The sequence below is a fragment of the Protopterus annectens genome, chromosome 10.part0 (genome assembly GCF_019279795.1).
Source record: "Protopterus annectens isolate FY-2018-M chromosome 10.part0, PAN1.0, whole genome shotgun sequence".
Classification (NCBI taxonomy): domain Eukaryota; kingdom Metazoa; phylum Chordata; order Ceratodontiformes; family Protopteridae; genus Protopterus; species Protopterus annectens.
In genome coordinates this window covers 1,239,609,400-1,239,625,775 of record NC_056744.1, presented here as the reverse complement: position 1 = coordinate 1,239,625,775, position 16,376 = coordinate 1,239,609,400, and the positions used below count along the sequence as shown (strand labels likewise).

Below are 16,376 nucleotides of genomic sequence, written 5' to 3'. Positions count from 1 at the left end.
TTTTCTTCCACAGGAAAATATTGATTTATATTTATTCTATGTTTTCCACTCAGACTTTGATTACTGTGAGGGAATATGTCAGGATTCTGTGTCTGATGGTATTTGTGATTCCTGTGGTACCGCTGGGAAGACTTCACATGAGACCAATACAATGGTATTCATAGTCTCTTTGGTCCCAGAACAGTTATCTTTTTGGATTCCACTTCTGGGATTTATCAGAAGAAAAAATCACTTGGTGGAGACAACAAATATCCCTGAATCCAGGTCTTAACTTCTCCACTCCTGCTCCAAAGCAATCAGTCACAACAGATGCCTCAAACTTTGCTTGTGGAGCAGTGTCAAGTGGGGATAAATGTGCAAGGTATATTGGACAACAAAAACGGGTATAACCACATAAACATAAAAGAGACACTTGCCCTTTTCAAGGCAATCAACTCTCTGAATCACATTTGGTCCCCAGGATCAACTCAAGGTGTTACAGACAGTACCACATTGATGTGGCACATACATAAGGAAGAACCAGGTTGTCGCTCATCTCTCTACACTTAAGACAAGCAGGCAGTTTGTTTTGTTTAAGATGCTTTAATATATAGAAACACATCATGATGGATAGCAGCATCAGTAAATATAAACAAACTCATTGACAGACAGAGCTTACACACATGCATACTTACATCTCAACAACTTACTAGAAAATGGCAGTCAGGCTTGCACGTGCTCAGTATTTATACACTTGTACAAGGCCTTGGATAGCTTCTTAAAGAGACATGCACACATTGATCTACATCCTCCCACTTAAAAAGATTGCCCTTTTATCAAAACAACATTGCAGATAAACATTCATCAATATAGGCATTCAGAAACAAACACAACGTTCATGTTCAAGTTGCTGTGTATCTGGAACATGGTGTGGTGGTGCGACTGGATCTTGTTACATAACAATCAGGACTGGGTTTAGCAATAGGTACAGTATTCGATGAATAACTTCTGGAACTGGAACACTTGACAACTCACACTGAGATGGAGTCTTTCTCACAGGCTGAATGCTGTGGTACAGGCTTGTACACCGGTATCAAATGCTTCTGATTCCATCTGAAAACTGCTCCTTGTGATTCCACAATGTATGATCTCATCTCTGAGAAGATGTTTTTCGTGACTGCACTCCAATCATAACCTCTGGACATTTGCATTCTTACTACTTCTCCCTCTCATAATGGATTGAGAGGTTTGCTGGTCTTATCGTAATAGGACGTTTGAGTTAAACGTTTCTTCAATAGATTGACTTTCACTGACCTGTTGGTTTTGATACATGGAACCAACAATTAACTACTGATGGGTAATATGGTTCTGGTTTGTCTTGACAGAAGTCTGTGAGCAGGTGAACCAAGATGTTTATCACAAGGAATGTTTCTGAGATTCAAGAGATTTAGGAAAACATAACTGTTGTCTCATTTCGACTTTTCTAGTAACTGCTTTGCACTTTGAACTGTACATTCTGCCAGACCATTGGACAGAGGATACTCTGTGCTACTTGTGACATGAATAAAGTCCCACTCTTCTGCAAATCTTTTGAACTGGTGGCATGTAAATTGCATGCCATTGTCAGAAATAACTTTGTACGAAGATCCATGTACTGCAAAATGACGCTTCATCTTAGTAATGACAATATTGGATGCTAGATTGGGAAGTAGGTCATTCTCGAACCAATTGGACTAAGAGTCTACTGATACCAAGTAATGCTGACCATTCTACTCAAAAATGTCAGTGGCTGTTGTCAACCAAGGTAGTTCAGGAATCTGGTTCAGCTGAAGTGGTCTTTCTGTTGATGTAGCTTTGTACTGTTATACATAGAACAAGATGAAAGTCCTCTTTCGATACCTTGTGACATAAAAGGCCAAAATACTAGTCCTCTCCCTTCTTTTGGTAGAGTGTACTCCTGGATGACCTTGGTGTAAGATAGTAATGTACTCATGTTGCAAAGACTTTGGAACAGTAACTTTAGGACCTTTCATGATGATACCATTGTCTGACAAATTCTCATCTCTGTATGGAAGATAAGGTTGCACTTCTGGAGGTAAACTAGATTGCTTTGACAGCCATCCTTCTCTGAGGTAGTAGTTGATATTTAGTAAGATCGGATCTGTAGCTGTGTGATATCTGAGCTCATCAAGACATGTGGAAGAAAAATTTTTCACCTCTATGACTTCAAAATAAAATCTCTCTTTTTCCTACTGTTTAGTGATAGTAGTTAGCATTTCTTGTAAACAAGGTTGAAATGGTACTTTTGCAATCTCAGCATCATGCTTTGCAATCTGGCTGGTGCTGTATGCGTAGGCTTTCTCAGAATAGTGACTAGAGGCTGGTGAAAGGTTGAAATGGTACTTTTGCAATCTCAGCATCATGCTTTGCAATCTGGCTGGAGCTGTATGCGTAGGCTTTCTCAGAATAGTGACTATAGGCTGGTGATCTTTTTCAATCTGGATAGGTGATCCATACGGTTTACCTTCATTTCGTCAAACATGGTTTGTGCAATGTCCTTCCATCGAAGGGACACCCGCACAAAACTCACAGCGGTGACTAATATGTTCGAATGGCTGCAATGCAAATGCATTTAGCCATTCAAACACATGGGACAAATGTTGAAAATGGCTTTCAGCTAAACCATTTTTGACATTTGTACTCAGAAGCTTTCCATGATTTGCTCACTTGATTTGCGGAAATGCCTGCTGGCACAAACCATGTTCGATAAAATGAAGGTAAACCCTTCCATACACATAATCATGGAACTTGGATCATGCAAACACAATTGCCAAAAGCTCTTTCTCTAGCTGAGCATACTGGATTTCAGCATGGGTGAGAGTCCTGGATGCATAAGCAACTGTTTGACTTCTTGTAGAATGACTGCACCAAAACCAAATTTCGAAGCATCACATGAAAGAGTAACTGGCTTGTGGATGCCATAGTGTCTGGAAGCAGGTGGACTAACAATTCTCTGTTTCAGTACATCAAATGCTCTCTGGTGTTGCTCTAACCAAGACACATCTTTACGTGTTAGCTCTCTGATTGGTGCAGACTCAAGTCTGGAATGAACTTGCCTAGGTAGTTAACCATGGCAAAAAAACTTTCCAGGGCTTGAATATTGTCTGGAGCTGGCATCTCGAGAATGGCTGTTTGCTTAGAAGGGTCTGGTCATAAGCCTGAACTGGTAAGTAAATGACCAACATAAGTGACTTCTCCTAGTCTGAATTTGCATTTTTGTGGATTGAGTTTAAGATTCACTTGACGTACACTTTCCAGAACAGTTCTGAGGTATCTGTCATGCTCAGCTTCACCATTACCTCATACTAGTATGTTGTCTACCATAATAGCACAAGGATACCCAGAAAAAAATTTGCTCCATTGCATGTTGATGGACTTCACTTGCAGAATTTATCCCAAATGGCATTCTCAAAAATCCATACCTTCCAAACGGAGTACTGAAAATAGTGAGCAGCAAAGATTTCTTGTCAAGGAAAATTTGCAAAAATGAACTTTTTGTATCTAAGATAGAAAAAAAAACAATGGCATTTGGCAACTTGTTCGACTGTGCACATTGGATAATGAGGTCTTTTCAAGGCTTTGTTCAAATCTCAGGGGTCAGTACAAATTCTGATGTCATCTGAGCTTTTCTTATGAGCTACGACCATGGAAGGTACCACTGGACAAATCACACCTTGTTGCACCATTTTGTCTGGTTCGGCTTTAACTCTGGTCTGCATGGCTATTGGAATTCTTTTGGCTGACCTGATAACTGGACTAACATCTGGGTCTAACTTCATGTAGTACATAACTGGAAGCTTGCCTAGTTTGTCTTAAAAAAGATCAACATAGGTAGAAAACATATGCTGATTGAATTTAGAGTAGTGGTCTTTTAAGCTAACATGGTGAACTTCCTTCTTAAATGAAAGCAGTCCCATTTTCAAAGAGTCTCTGAGGCCTAATAATGACTGGATGTGGCTTTTGACCGCATAAAATAATAAGTCTCCCAGCAGAGTAACATGAAAGAACTATTGAGCCTTCGGTTTGAATCTCTTCACCACCATATGCAAGAAGCTTCACACATTTTGTCAAATCAAGCCTTTTGCCAGCACATACTCTAGCAAATGTTTCTGCAGACATAGCATTACACTTTGAGCCAGTGTCAACTTTGAGCTCCATGGGTTTGCTATTTATCAGAACAGTTCAAAATACTTCACTCTTGGCCCATAAATCAACTGCATTGACTGTTTCACTAAGCACTGACACACCATCAACATGAGACACATAATCATGGCTTTCTAATTGATCAAGTCATTTCTAGAAATGTTCCCTTTTATTGAAAGTGCGCACACATTCTTTTGATTTACAGAACTTTTTGAAATGATTTCATTTGAAGCATTGTTAACCAAAAGCTAAACATTCCTGTCTTTTAGATTCATGACTATTACCACAATTGCTACAGTTGGTAATGAAATTTACTGCATAGGAAGTGGTCAGGGATGCCAGATTTCTCCTCACGGGATAGATAGGGACAAAAAAAAAGTTCTTCATGTTAAGTGAAGAAAAAAAAAAAAAAGGTCTTTAATGTGGAACACCACGCAGTTCCGCATTAAACACAAGTAGCTCTGTGTTTGGCGATTTTTGATTGGCCCATATGCCGTATATGAGTCAATCAGAAAATCGCACAATGGACACTCTTTTGTTCAATGTGGAACATCAGGCAGTTACACATTAAACAGAAGTAGATCCATTTTGTGATTTTTTGATTGGCTGGTATACCGGCATAGGGGTCAATCAAAAAAAAAAAAAAAAAAAGCGGAGGCTGTTTGGCTGGGATTTTAACTGGCAGTGTGGGACTTGGGATCGGGCTGATGATCCTGGGACAGTCCCACTCAAATAGGGACATCTGGCAACCCTGGGAGTGGTGGAAACCATGAATCCTTTTGATATTGCTGACTCACGCTTATGCTTCACTGATATTGTGCGGTTTTTGGAACTTGCTAGAAAGCTCTGGGGTTTACCTATGAGTGTTGCAGGGGGTGCAGTAACTGCCATGTAGCTGGGCCTGTTTTTTTAACCACATGCTGCATGCTATCAATGTGAGGCTTAGAAGTTACTGGAAACATACATTTCTCATTTGTAAGCATATTCATGTGCTTTTCTGTGAACGCATATATCTGATGAAATTCAGTGGCCTTATTCAAAGTTAAATCACTGTCACACAGCAAAATCTTTCTCACAGCATCATCTTTAATACCACACGTCTGTCCTTTATCAGCTCATCCCTTAAGTCAACAAATATGCACGTTTTAGCTTTATTTCTCAAGTTGGTTATATATGCAACAAAAGTTTCACTTGACTTTTGATCCCTTGTGTAAAATAAGTGCCTCTCCATTGTAATGTTGGTCTGGGGGTTACACATTTCTCTAAATTTACGTTTTAAGCAGTCAAGGTCCTCTCTTGACTCAGCCTGTACAACAATATGATGGTTCCCTCCTTCTCCAGCAAAGATAGCAAATGAATGTTCCCTTTCTATGGCTTCTGACCCAGCTAAATTAAGCAGAATAAATGCCTTTGTAGGTTATCTTTATCAGAAAATGCGGTCTATATAAAAATGTCCTACTCTTGCTCAAACACTCCAGTTTTCTACAATATTATTATTAAACACTAATGGATCAGGTTTTTGAACTCCATCTGCCATGCCAACATAGTATGTGCACAAACACACCAAAAAAATGGCCCTTGTTATTATGTATAAATAAAGTGCCTCTCTGCAGCTTGCAGTAACACACAAATGCACAGTAAACTCTTTGAAATAGTGTACTTTGCGAAATATGCCCTGAAATGGCTGTATACTGCGAAATAACTTTACTGTAACACTGTACAAAGATGCAAACACTTCATACACTTCTGATAACTTGGATAGTCTCAGTTAATACAAAAAATATGTGCTTTGTGAAAAATGTGGTCGTTTCTATTTATTTTATTCGTTTTATTCATTTTAAGCAATTTGGACTTTATTTCAAACATTTTCCATAGTAATTTGAATATTTCTAGCAATATTGGACATTTCAACTTATTTTAATATCATTTAAAGCGTTCTGTATGCTCCGTTTCATATTTTGTGAATAACAAATAGTTTGAGCAAGTTTTAACATGAGAAATTTGTTTCTGATCTGTTTTGCGAATCATCTATACTGCAAAGGATGATTCACTCCTCTATATTCCACCAGTTGTAGCCAAATGCTTTTCTAAGTCAAAGTAGAGAAACTGGCTGTTAGATATGCCGTTTCTGACTCCATGTCGCTCATCTCTCTACATATAAAAGACAAACAGGTAGGGTGGTTCCTAACACTCATAAAAGTTGTTTGTTTTCCCTGGTCATATGTCTTGAAAACCAGAGGCTTAAACTGTTAGCCCAAGGTAGCATGGTGGAATCCTCTAACCCCAAGATCCCATTAAGCAAGAAGGCCAGGAAATCTTGGCCATATTCTTTGGCTGTCCAGCCTCCACTAGAAATCTCTGGAAATGGTTGACAGCATTGTAGGCCATCATGTGTCCTCATCAGATTACACTGCCACAACCCCATCAGAGGCGGGCATGGATCTTTTGTTTCACATGTTCTGTAAGGCTTTGTAGGCATCTGTTCCAGACATTTAAGGGGGAATCATGGAGGGTCCCAGAGGGATTCCACAGATTCTAGACAGGGAAGAGGTTGCAGATACTCTTACTGAATCTCGTCAAGGGTCAGAACCTCCAGTGTTTAAAACTGCAAAACCAATACGGACTGATCCGAATAACTTTAGAAAAACACAAAACAAACAAACAAATGGACGGTTGACTGCGTTGGAATCCACAAAAAGCACAATAACTGTTAGCGCTTTCATCCACCTTTAATTAAAACTTGAACTTCATCAGAAAAAACGGGAGCTCTCCCCTACTCCCATTTTTAAACAAAGTTACAGGAAATGATGCAATGAATCTTGTTTTGCAAGTAATCAACAAGTGAATAATTAGCTTCTTTAACAAGTGTTCCAAAATTCTCATCGTAAATTCGCTTTTGCACAAGCTTCACTAATGTTAAAAATTTGTGTAAAAAAAACTGCACAAACTTTTTCTTTAAAATTTATAATGAACAAATTACTGCTCTCTTGTAAAACTTACACTAAACCACAGACTTCTGTGTGTCCGTGCGCTAATATCTATTTACGCATACACAAATTGAATAACAAATGAACGCTCAATGTCTGAGCTCTTATTATTGTGTAGTTAAGATCTCTCTCTCTCTAAACTTTATACTAACACACTGACTTCAAAAAGTCTGTGCGCTAAGGTATATCTGTTGTTCTTGCTAAGAAAAAGCAGAAGAGTAAGAATACTTCTGTATGCCACAAGGATCCTCAAAGGGAATGGCAAGAGTTTATTCAGGGCCTGTTTAATGCCTTAATGTCCTTGAAACCTCGCCAAGGGCTTTCTGTCCCTGCTCTTACTTGGACGACTTCTCCTTCAAAATTAGACTTCTACTCCTTCCAAATGGGTTAAGGAAGCTGATTCCTTAGATGGGAAATCAGTGTCTGATGACAAGTCCCTGTTGTATTCTTCCCAGATGCTTTCACCTTTGGCTTATGGTTCTGATGAAGAAGAGTGAGTCTGAGAGTCCTGAACAGGAACAGGAAATTTACACCGGGGCTAGCACCCATGACCCTTATGGACAGAAGTAGCTTATAAATGCTTGGCTCTTAAATGTTCTGTTTGGATACAGGACATCATTATTCTTTCGGGAAAACTTGGCTAGAAGTAGAAAGCACCCCCACCCCCTGGTCTTAGCTTAGTAACAGTCGATAAATCTCTGAATTGTCTTTTGGGGATACTACAGCTGGCATGCTGGAATATATTAAGAGGGATTTTTCTCTAATGTTTGACATCCAGAAGAGGTATTATGAGTTGCTTCAACTAGACACTCCTAATCCTTCGGCAGTATCTCCTGTGTTGGCTGCCTTGTTAGACACCTTTATAGCTGTCTCTAAGTCTCCTGATCCTCAGCCTCCTGCTCCAGAGAAAGCTTACAGGTTCTATAAAGATGTTCTTCGTGTTTCACTGTTGCAATCATTACATTTGGGTAATCTGCTGGCAGGTTGCCCTCAGTTGGCCTGATTAACAAAGTCTTGGGTCCTGCGTCGGTTGCTGTCCCTTCTTCCATGACGTCAGGTCATCAGGGGTATAAAACATGCAGCCGATGCCATTACATCAGTCTTTCTTGCCGTGCAGTGCCCGAAGCAGAAGCAGTTTGCAAGTGCTGGTTGACCGACTCCAGAAATTTTCATTTTCGAGTTTCAGAACCGAATTCTTCAACTTAAAGCTAAGTACCCCGTTGGGGAAACTTTTTCTTGCTCCTTACCGATGTCAGTAAAAGTTAATAATTGCATTACTTGTGGAAAGCAAATACCTCGTAAAGATTTTCATGTATACTGTATTCCTTGCCTAGGCCCTGACCACGATGTACCTTGCTGTTGGTTTTGTGCTCTATTTAATCAGCGCACTATCCGTCTTCGGTACATTTTTGCCTCTAAATATTTCGGTCCTCGGTTTAATTATCCAGAAATTACGTCGGTTAGCCATCCGACTACCGGAATTCTGAAAATATGCAAAGAAAAAGACAGAGACAGGCCGTCGAGGTCCAAAACTGCCGTTGATGCTTCTCCTAAGCCAGTCGCCAGTTCGCAGGTACTCAGTGAGGCGCTTTGGCAGCCCCTGATACCCACTACGTCTGACTCGCAGGCCTCTACTGAGACCCATTCGGAGTCCGGTATGCCGCGAGATTCTTCACCTATGGAACCCGTGGATGTCTCTACCTTGGATGGGTCCGGAGCCGCTGTGCAGGCACCAGCTTCTGAGGGTGTATTCAGGCCTACAGACTTGCATATTAAACAGACTCCACCTTCTATTCTAAGGCCTAAATCTCAATCTACGTCTAAAAAAACGACACCCAGGCCACATGTTCAGGCCCCTATGCCTAAAAAACAAATGATCAAAATGGCTGAAGATCTTATTACTCTAATCAGGGGTAGTCAACCCCCCCTTCTAAGAGGCCTAGGACTGAGCTTGAGTATGAATCTTCTGATCAGGACTCTGTTTCTTCTAATTCTTCCATTGACCAAGATTTAGCCATACCTACTTATGAGGATTCTGATGCAGAGGATTCCATTCCCTGTGCCCCCCCCCCCCCCCGAGGACTTTTCTTTTGGGGAAACTTTACATACCTTAAGGGAGCATTTCCACTGGGAAAGTCAGGAATTTTCTGAATCTAAAAAGAGGCTTAGGGATCTCCTTCTTCTATCTCAGCGTAGGCCTTTGGCTATACCTCCTGTACTAGACATTGTTGATGATGTGTTTTCGGAATCCAGTATGGCCCCTGATTCCCTGCCTCCGGCTCCCAGTAAATCTAACAGATACTTCAGGGTTCCTGAGTCCCACAAATTCCTTATCAAAAATCCTGTTGAGGACCCTGAAACCATTTCTCAGGGGCCCAAGGGGATTAAGGCTTCTACTGCTAAAAATCCTATCCCTCCAGGATGCTGGATAGATGGGGTAAAAAGGTTTATACCTCTGCAACCTTGGCAATCAGGGCTTTAAACTGCCAATTTCATATGCTAAAATATCAACAGCATATTATGGGACTGCTCAAACAGAAAATTATGTTGATTTCTGACTGTGTGGAAAATAAAGATTTACAGGATTTATTGAATTCTGCTGAACATGTTGGAAAACATATTTTGCAATGTGGGTTTGATTCTTTAGAGGCCTCTTGCAGGGCTGCTGTTACTGGATCTGTGCTTAGAAGGCATGCTTGGCTTAAGGAGCAATCTCTGCTTGATCATGTTAAAGCAAAATTGTTGGATGCTCCTTTAAATCAGGACCACCTGTTTGGCAATAAGGCTGAATAAGTTTTAAAAAAGATGGAAGATAAAGCTAAATCTATGCAAACTATAAAAGATTTCTTTCAAGTGCAACCTCCAAGATTTAGTAGGCACTGGCCTACTAAGAATTGGTCCTTTCCAGCTCCTTCCAGATCCACTCAAGCCAAACCCAGACACACCAAATGTACCAGGTTTCAGTCCCAAGGCACTCTAAGAACTAAGCAATGGAGGACCTCCACTTCCAAATCTGGAAATAACAAGACACCCCCCTATGGTAAACAGTCTCAATGACTTTCCTTTAAAATTACCAAGCACTTACCTTTTAGCCACTCCTTTAGGGGGAAAGATTGCTCTTCATGAAAAAAAACTGGGAACTCATAACCCAGGACAAATGGGTTTTAAATATAGTGTCCCAGGGATACAGATTTCATTTCCACACGTTGCCAACACCAAACGGGTGGCCAGACCTGCCCCCAAATCAGTGGGCAGAGGCTCAGAAACAAGTACTTTCCCTCTTAAACATGGGGGCTATTCAGCCACTATCAGAAGAGGAAAAAGGGACAAGGTTTCTATTCCAGGCTTTTCCTGTTACCCAGAAAAGACAAATCATGGTGTCTAATTCTGGACCTGTCTACTCTAAACACCTTTCTGGACATTCCAGAATTCAAGATGCTAACTCTTCACCAGTTACTTCCTATGCTAGGCAAAGATGCCTGGTTGGCAACTCTAGATTTAAAAGAAGCTTACCTGCATATCCCAGTCAGGGAATCTGCAGTAGATACCTATGCTTCAAAGCAGGTTACTTGCATTATCAGTTCTCTGCACTGCCCTTTGGCTTGTCTACTGCGCCCAGGGTATTCACAAAGTGCCTGGCTCCAGTAATTGCATTTTGCAGGCAAAGAAATATTCAGATATATCCATACCTGGACGATTGTCTAATTCAGGCAGAAAACCAGGCCATACTTATAAATCATCTGGCGTTTGTAAAAAGGGTTCTAACTTGTCTAGGGTACACCATAAACAAAAAGAAATCACAACTGGTACCCTCTCAACTAATTACATTCCTGGGTGCAAGCATGAATACAACTGCCCAGATGGCTTTCCTCGTACCAGAAAAGCAAATTAATTTGGTAACTTACTTTAAACAAGTGGCCACAAAAACTCTGCTATACTGCAAGCCTTGGGGTTCATGGCCCCCTGCATTCTTCTAATTCCATATGCAAGACTGCATATGAGGAAACTTCAGTGGTACTTAAAAAGTCTATGGAGTCAACATTGTAACAGCCTGAAAACAGTGATTCCTATCATACCTTGCCTACGCCTGGTGCTCCTATGGTGGGCAGAGGCCTGCCACCAAAACAAGGGACTGACATTCACACTAACCTCTGCCGCCCAAACCCTAACTAGAGACGCATCAGACTATGCATATTTTAAAGTATTTTACTTGCGTTTACCTGTTACATTAAACCTGTGTTTTGGAACTTTTTTGGATATCCATTGGCGCCTTTCTCCTCCAAGTGTTGGTTTTGTTTTGGTTGCTGTTTTACCAACATTTGCTTCTGGTTTATTTTCTCCACATGAGTGGAAACTGGAACCACGGATTTTCAACATGTTGACAAGCAAATGGGGGAGCCCAGACATAGATCTATTTGCCTCCCCCCAAGCCTCCCCCCAGAACTACCAGTTGGACAAATTTTGCACAAGGATTCCTCACAAAAAAGCCTGGAAAGTGGATGCTCTTTCCTTCAGCTGGAAAAACCTATCAGTCTATGCCTTTCCCCCTCTGCCTCTGCTCTCCAAAGTTCTGCTAAAAGTCAAACAGGACAAACCAAAAATTATTTTGATTGTTCCAGACTGGCCACGCCAACACTGGTACCCACTCCTGTGCAGTGTGTCACAAATATCTCCATGGCACCTGCCTCAGACACCTTCCTTACTGTCTCAGCAGGAGAACCAAATTCTGCACCCACAACTCCCAACACTGAACCTTGCAGCTTGACTAATCACTTAAATTCGCCCTTAGCATCCCTCAGCAAACCTGTGATGGATGTCATCTTGGAGGCGAGAAGACCTAGTACTAGAAAATCTTATGCTGACAAATGGAAAAGATTCTGTGCCTGGAACCAATCTTTAGGGATGAGCACAGCAGCGCCCAATTTACCTCAGATTTTGCAATACATAGCTGAGATGCTTCACAAGGGCCTGTCTTTTTCCTCTATTAAAATCCACGCTTCAGCTGTTTCAGCTCACTATAACACAGAACCACCCCTCTTTTCGCATCCCCTGCTCAAAAGTATCTCAGATGGGCAAAGAACTTGAGAGCACCCAGGAGAGCTCCTACCCATGCCTGGGACCTTAACATTGTTTTTCAAAAGCTCACTTTACCTCCTTTCGAGCCAGCTGCAATTACGGACTTAAAATTTCTTTCTTGGAAAACAGCCTTCCTTTTAGCAATCACTTCAGCTAGAAGAATATCTGAATTACAGGCCCTTACGGCAGTGGAGCCTTTCATCATCTTTCATGCGGACAGGGTATCTCTGATGACCAATCCATCATTCATGCCCAAGGTGGTTTCCAGTGTGGCTCTTAACCAGTCCATTCATTTTCCAGCCATCTATCCAAATCCACAAAACAAAAGGGGAATGGATTCTGCATTCCTTCGACGTGCACAGACAACTTAGATTCTACTTGGACAGAACTAAATTTCAAAGAAAATCTCAACAATTGCTAGTGGCATTTGCTGCTGGGGCAGAGGGGAAGGCTATTTCAAAACAAACCATTTCTAAATGGATAAGGCATTGCATTCATTTCTGCTATAAGCACCATGGAAAACCTATCCCCCAGGGGATCAGATTTCATTCCACCAGGGCTGCATCTACTTCTGCAGCCTTTCTCAGAGGTGTTCCTACTAGGGATATTCTGGAAGCTGCTACCTGGAGTTCAGTACATACTTTCACCAAGCATTATCATTTACCAATTTTCTGTGTGTGACCTGTGAATAAAGCTTTTTGGAAGAGACCTACAGACTGCCTCTGTTCATTTACATCGTTACTTTTATTTCTTGTTCATGTAAGGGATAAGCTGAACCAAAGCAGACTATTTCCAAATGGCTGTCTCAGGCTATTACATTTTGTTATTCCTACCATGATAAAACTATTCTAGACACTGTCAAGGCACACACATCTACGAGGGGCTGGGCTTCATCTATGGATTTTTGGAAAGGGCTGGATCTTAGCAGTGTTCTAGAAGCAAGTTGGTTCTCTATACATACTTTTACAACACACTACAAGCTAGATTCCTTCTCCAGGTCTTGGTCTGGTTTCGCTAGAACCATTCTCCAAAGGCTCCCAGATGCTTCTCCTTCCACTTCCCAATTGTTCTAAGCTATGGCAGCCTACCCATCTAGCTTAAGCTACTACAGCAGTTATCATAGTGATGAGCATAATACAGTTGTGTAATTAAACTTAACAAAACAGTAGATATTCAAATGATTACTGCTGCAGCAGACACCACCCCATCCTTTTTTATGTTTTTTTTTTTATACTAGGGTGTGGACAGCTGTTTTTTTGTCGTTCCTAACAATGTCCATTCAGGGCTTAGCCTCCCTCTCTCAGTTGACTTGAAAGCTCTGAAGGGCTTGGTGCCCAAACTTGTCTTTTAGTCAGCTCAGCTCGAGCTGTCTAGTGGTTTAAGTGCATGCAAGGTACCTTGGAGCTTTGGAAGCTGTCCATCTATCATGTCATTAGCAGAATATAACCCATATAGATTAGGCTACTGCAGCAGTGATCACTCGAGCTGTGCCGTTCTGATACATTTGCTTACACAACTGTACTTTCCTTATGATCTGGATTCTGGAATAGGCCTGTGAGTATAGGGAGGGCCAGCAAAGTTGAGTTGACTGTAAGATTTTCTTTCTTTCAAAAGTCTTGGTTACAGTGGCCAATTACCAAATGTGGGTTTCCCATACTGCTACTATTTTCAGTTGCTTATAGGCTGGAGAGGGTTGTTGTCCTGTTTCATATTCCACCAATTTCCTAACTGTTAAGAACTTTGGTGAGTATGTTATGGCTGTAACTAGTCTGGGTGCCCGACTCCCCCACAGTAGAGCTTTTTTGCTGTACTATTTAATGTATCAACAGTGTTTTGCCATAGCTTGTGAGTGAATAGCCAAGGTGACCAAATAAAGTGAGTAAATAAGTAAGTTAACTATTGGATATTGGGGAAATTGTTTCATGCTTTTTGCACTCTGCTGATAAAGGAGATACGTTTGGATTTTGGATTTTTTGTTACATAAAACATTGTCTCAGAAAAGTGACTCTCATAAGAAAAAACAATTGCATTTTGTGAGGCACGTATTTCACTTATAACAAGAAGTGGTATAATCTAATTAACGTTAAGTATTTCAGCACATTATGAACTTTAAGTTTTAGGCGATGGACTCTGTTTTATTTTCAAAGGCACAGGGTATACGACACTTTTGATTGCAACCTATTCATAAATGACAGCTAAGTTTGTCTGCAGTGCAAAAATAATTTTAGAATTGCCCATTTTTCCTATTATGTGACTTATGTTGAAATAGAGATGGATACACTTGTTTCAGCCATGGATTCATTTGGTAAGGAGTCAAGTCAAATTTACTTTTTTGCTTTTGTTGAAACCTAAACAACCCATTAAAATAATTAAGTCTTTTGAAATGATGGAACTGAATCATTGTTGAAGTAGTGTTTGAAATTTTCAAATGTGAAAGTTTGCGGTTTGTCTGTTGATTTTCACTTTTTCTGAAGTTAATTGTATGCTTTCATATGCAGTAGTCTGACAGCACAGAGGACTGAAGTACCAATGCAGCATGCTACATTGGATGGCAGTGAGTAGTTACCTCTTGTCATTGTGTATTTTTACAGGATATTTCCAGAATTAACCAGCACAGAGCTGGAGCTGTTAATAGTAAAAGGACTGAATTTGCCTGCTCCTCAAGGTAAGAACACTTGCAGTATTCATCTACTAAAATTCTTACTTATTAAAATGTACAAGAAGCAGAATGCTAAGAGCATGCGTTGTTAGCCTTTTATGCTAATATTTTCTATCAAGCAGTTTGTACAGTCATACTTTTGTATGAGTTATTTTGTTACTGTTTGCTTTGCCGATATTTATTTTGGAACTGTGTAAGTCCACTACTATGTACAAATACTTCTTTCTACTCCTCTTCCCTCTGCATGCCTGTCTCACCTTTGTTGTGTCTTCTTCTCATGGTATCCTTTTCTGCAACTATTCTCACTTGCCTCTGTATTTGTTCATAACCCTCTATATAATGATATGCTTTGTGTGCTTAGCATAATTCCATTTTTCCATCCATGTTCTGAAATTGTAAACTGCTTCTTGAACTAAATGCTGTATCATAATCTTGCATCTGTAAATATGCATTAAAATTTTTACATATCTTTCTATCTCTAAATATGTTTTATTAATTTCTTATGTGATCCTATTCACCTGCACAGTACCAGCAAATGGTCTATTGAGATCAGTGCATTACCCAGGTAAACAAATATAATTAAATAATAAATAATTAGTCAGTAAATAATATTGTTGGCAACCTATAGCCTTAATTTTTGTATGGTACTATAACATACAATATTCATCATATTGCTCACTGCTACAGTAGCCTTAGATGTATAGGTTATATCCTACCAAGGATATAACAGCCAGCCAGCTTCTAAAGCTTCAGGGCATCTTCATTACACCCAAACTGTCAGGCAGCTCAAGTTGAGTTGACTAAAAGACAAGTTTGGGTGCCAAGCCCTTCAAAGCTTTACTGCCGAAGGATAGGGTCTATATCAGAACATCGAAGTTTTAAAACTTTGAATGTTCTAATATTGACCCGTTTTGAGTGAACGCTAAAAATAGCGAAGCTGCAGAACACCGAATTCTTTCCTAGGGAAAGAATTTGGTTGGCCAGTTCTGTGGCTTCGCTATTTTCAGCGCTGTGGTGGGTCAGGTTCAGGTAAGTGTGTGATTGTGTGGTTGTTAGGATTAGGGCATGGGTTAGGGTGCGGGTTAGGTGAGTTAGGGTTAGGGCGCGGGTTAGGTGAGTTAGGGTTAGGGGCGGGTTAGGTGAGTTAGGGTTAGGGCACAGGTTAGGTGAGTGTGTTATAGTGACGGACCTTAGGGTTAGGGTTTGGGTTAAGGTTAAGTGGATAGATAGTAGAGTATGTATAGTTTAGTGTAGGGTTAGTTGTAGGATTATAAGTGTGTGTGTGTGTGTGTGTGTGTGTGTGTGTGTGTGTGTGTGTGTGTGTGTGTGTGTGTGTGTGTGTGTGTGTGTGTATTGATGTTTTTTAGGTGTGCTTGTTCGGAATAGCAAATTTTTTCCAAGGAAAAAATTCACTGTTCTGTATGTTCAATATTATGTGATTTAGATATTTTAGGTTTGATGAAATAGCGTTC

General features: G+C 40.5%; 1 protein-coding gene across 1 annotated transcript in view; it reads left to right on the top strand.

Moving 5' to 3' along the window:
• The window catches only part of CC2D1B (coiled-coil and C2 domain containing 1B), a 2,494,855-nt gene that overhangs the window by 2,096,790 nt on the left and 381,689 nt on the right, over positions 1 to 16,376 (top strand). Inside the window, exon 18 of the mRNA XM_044085963.1 lies at positions 14,837 to 14,910. Within this exon, the coding sequence (XP_043941898.1) occupies positions 14,837 to 14,910 (74 nt within the window). The remainder of the gene's footprint in view (positions 1 to 14,836; positions 14,911 to 16,376) is intronic.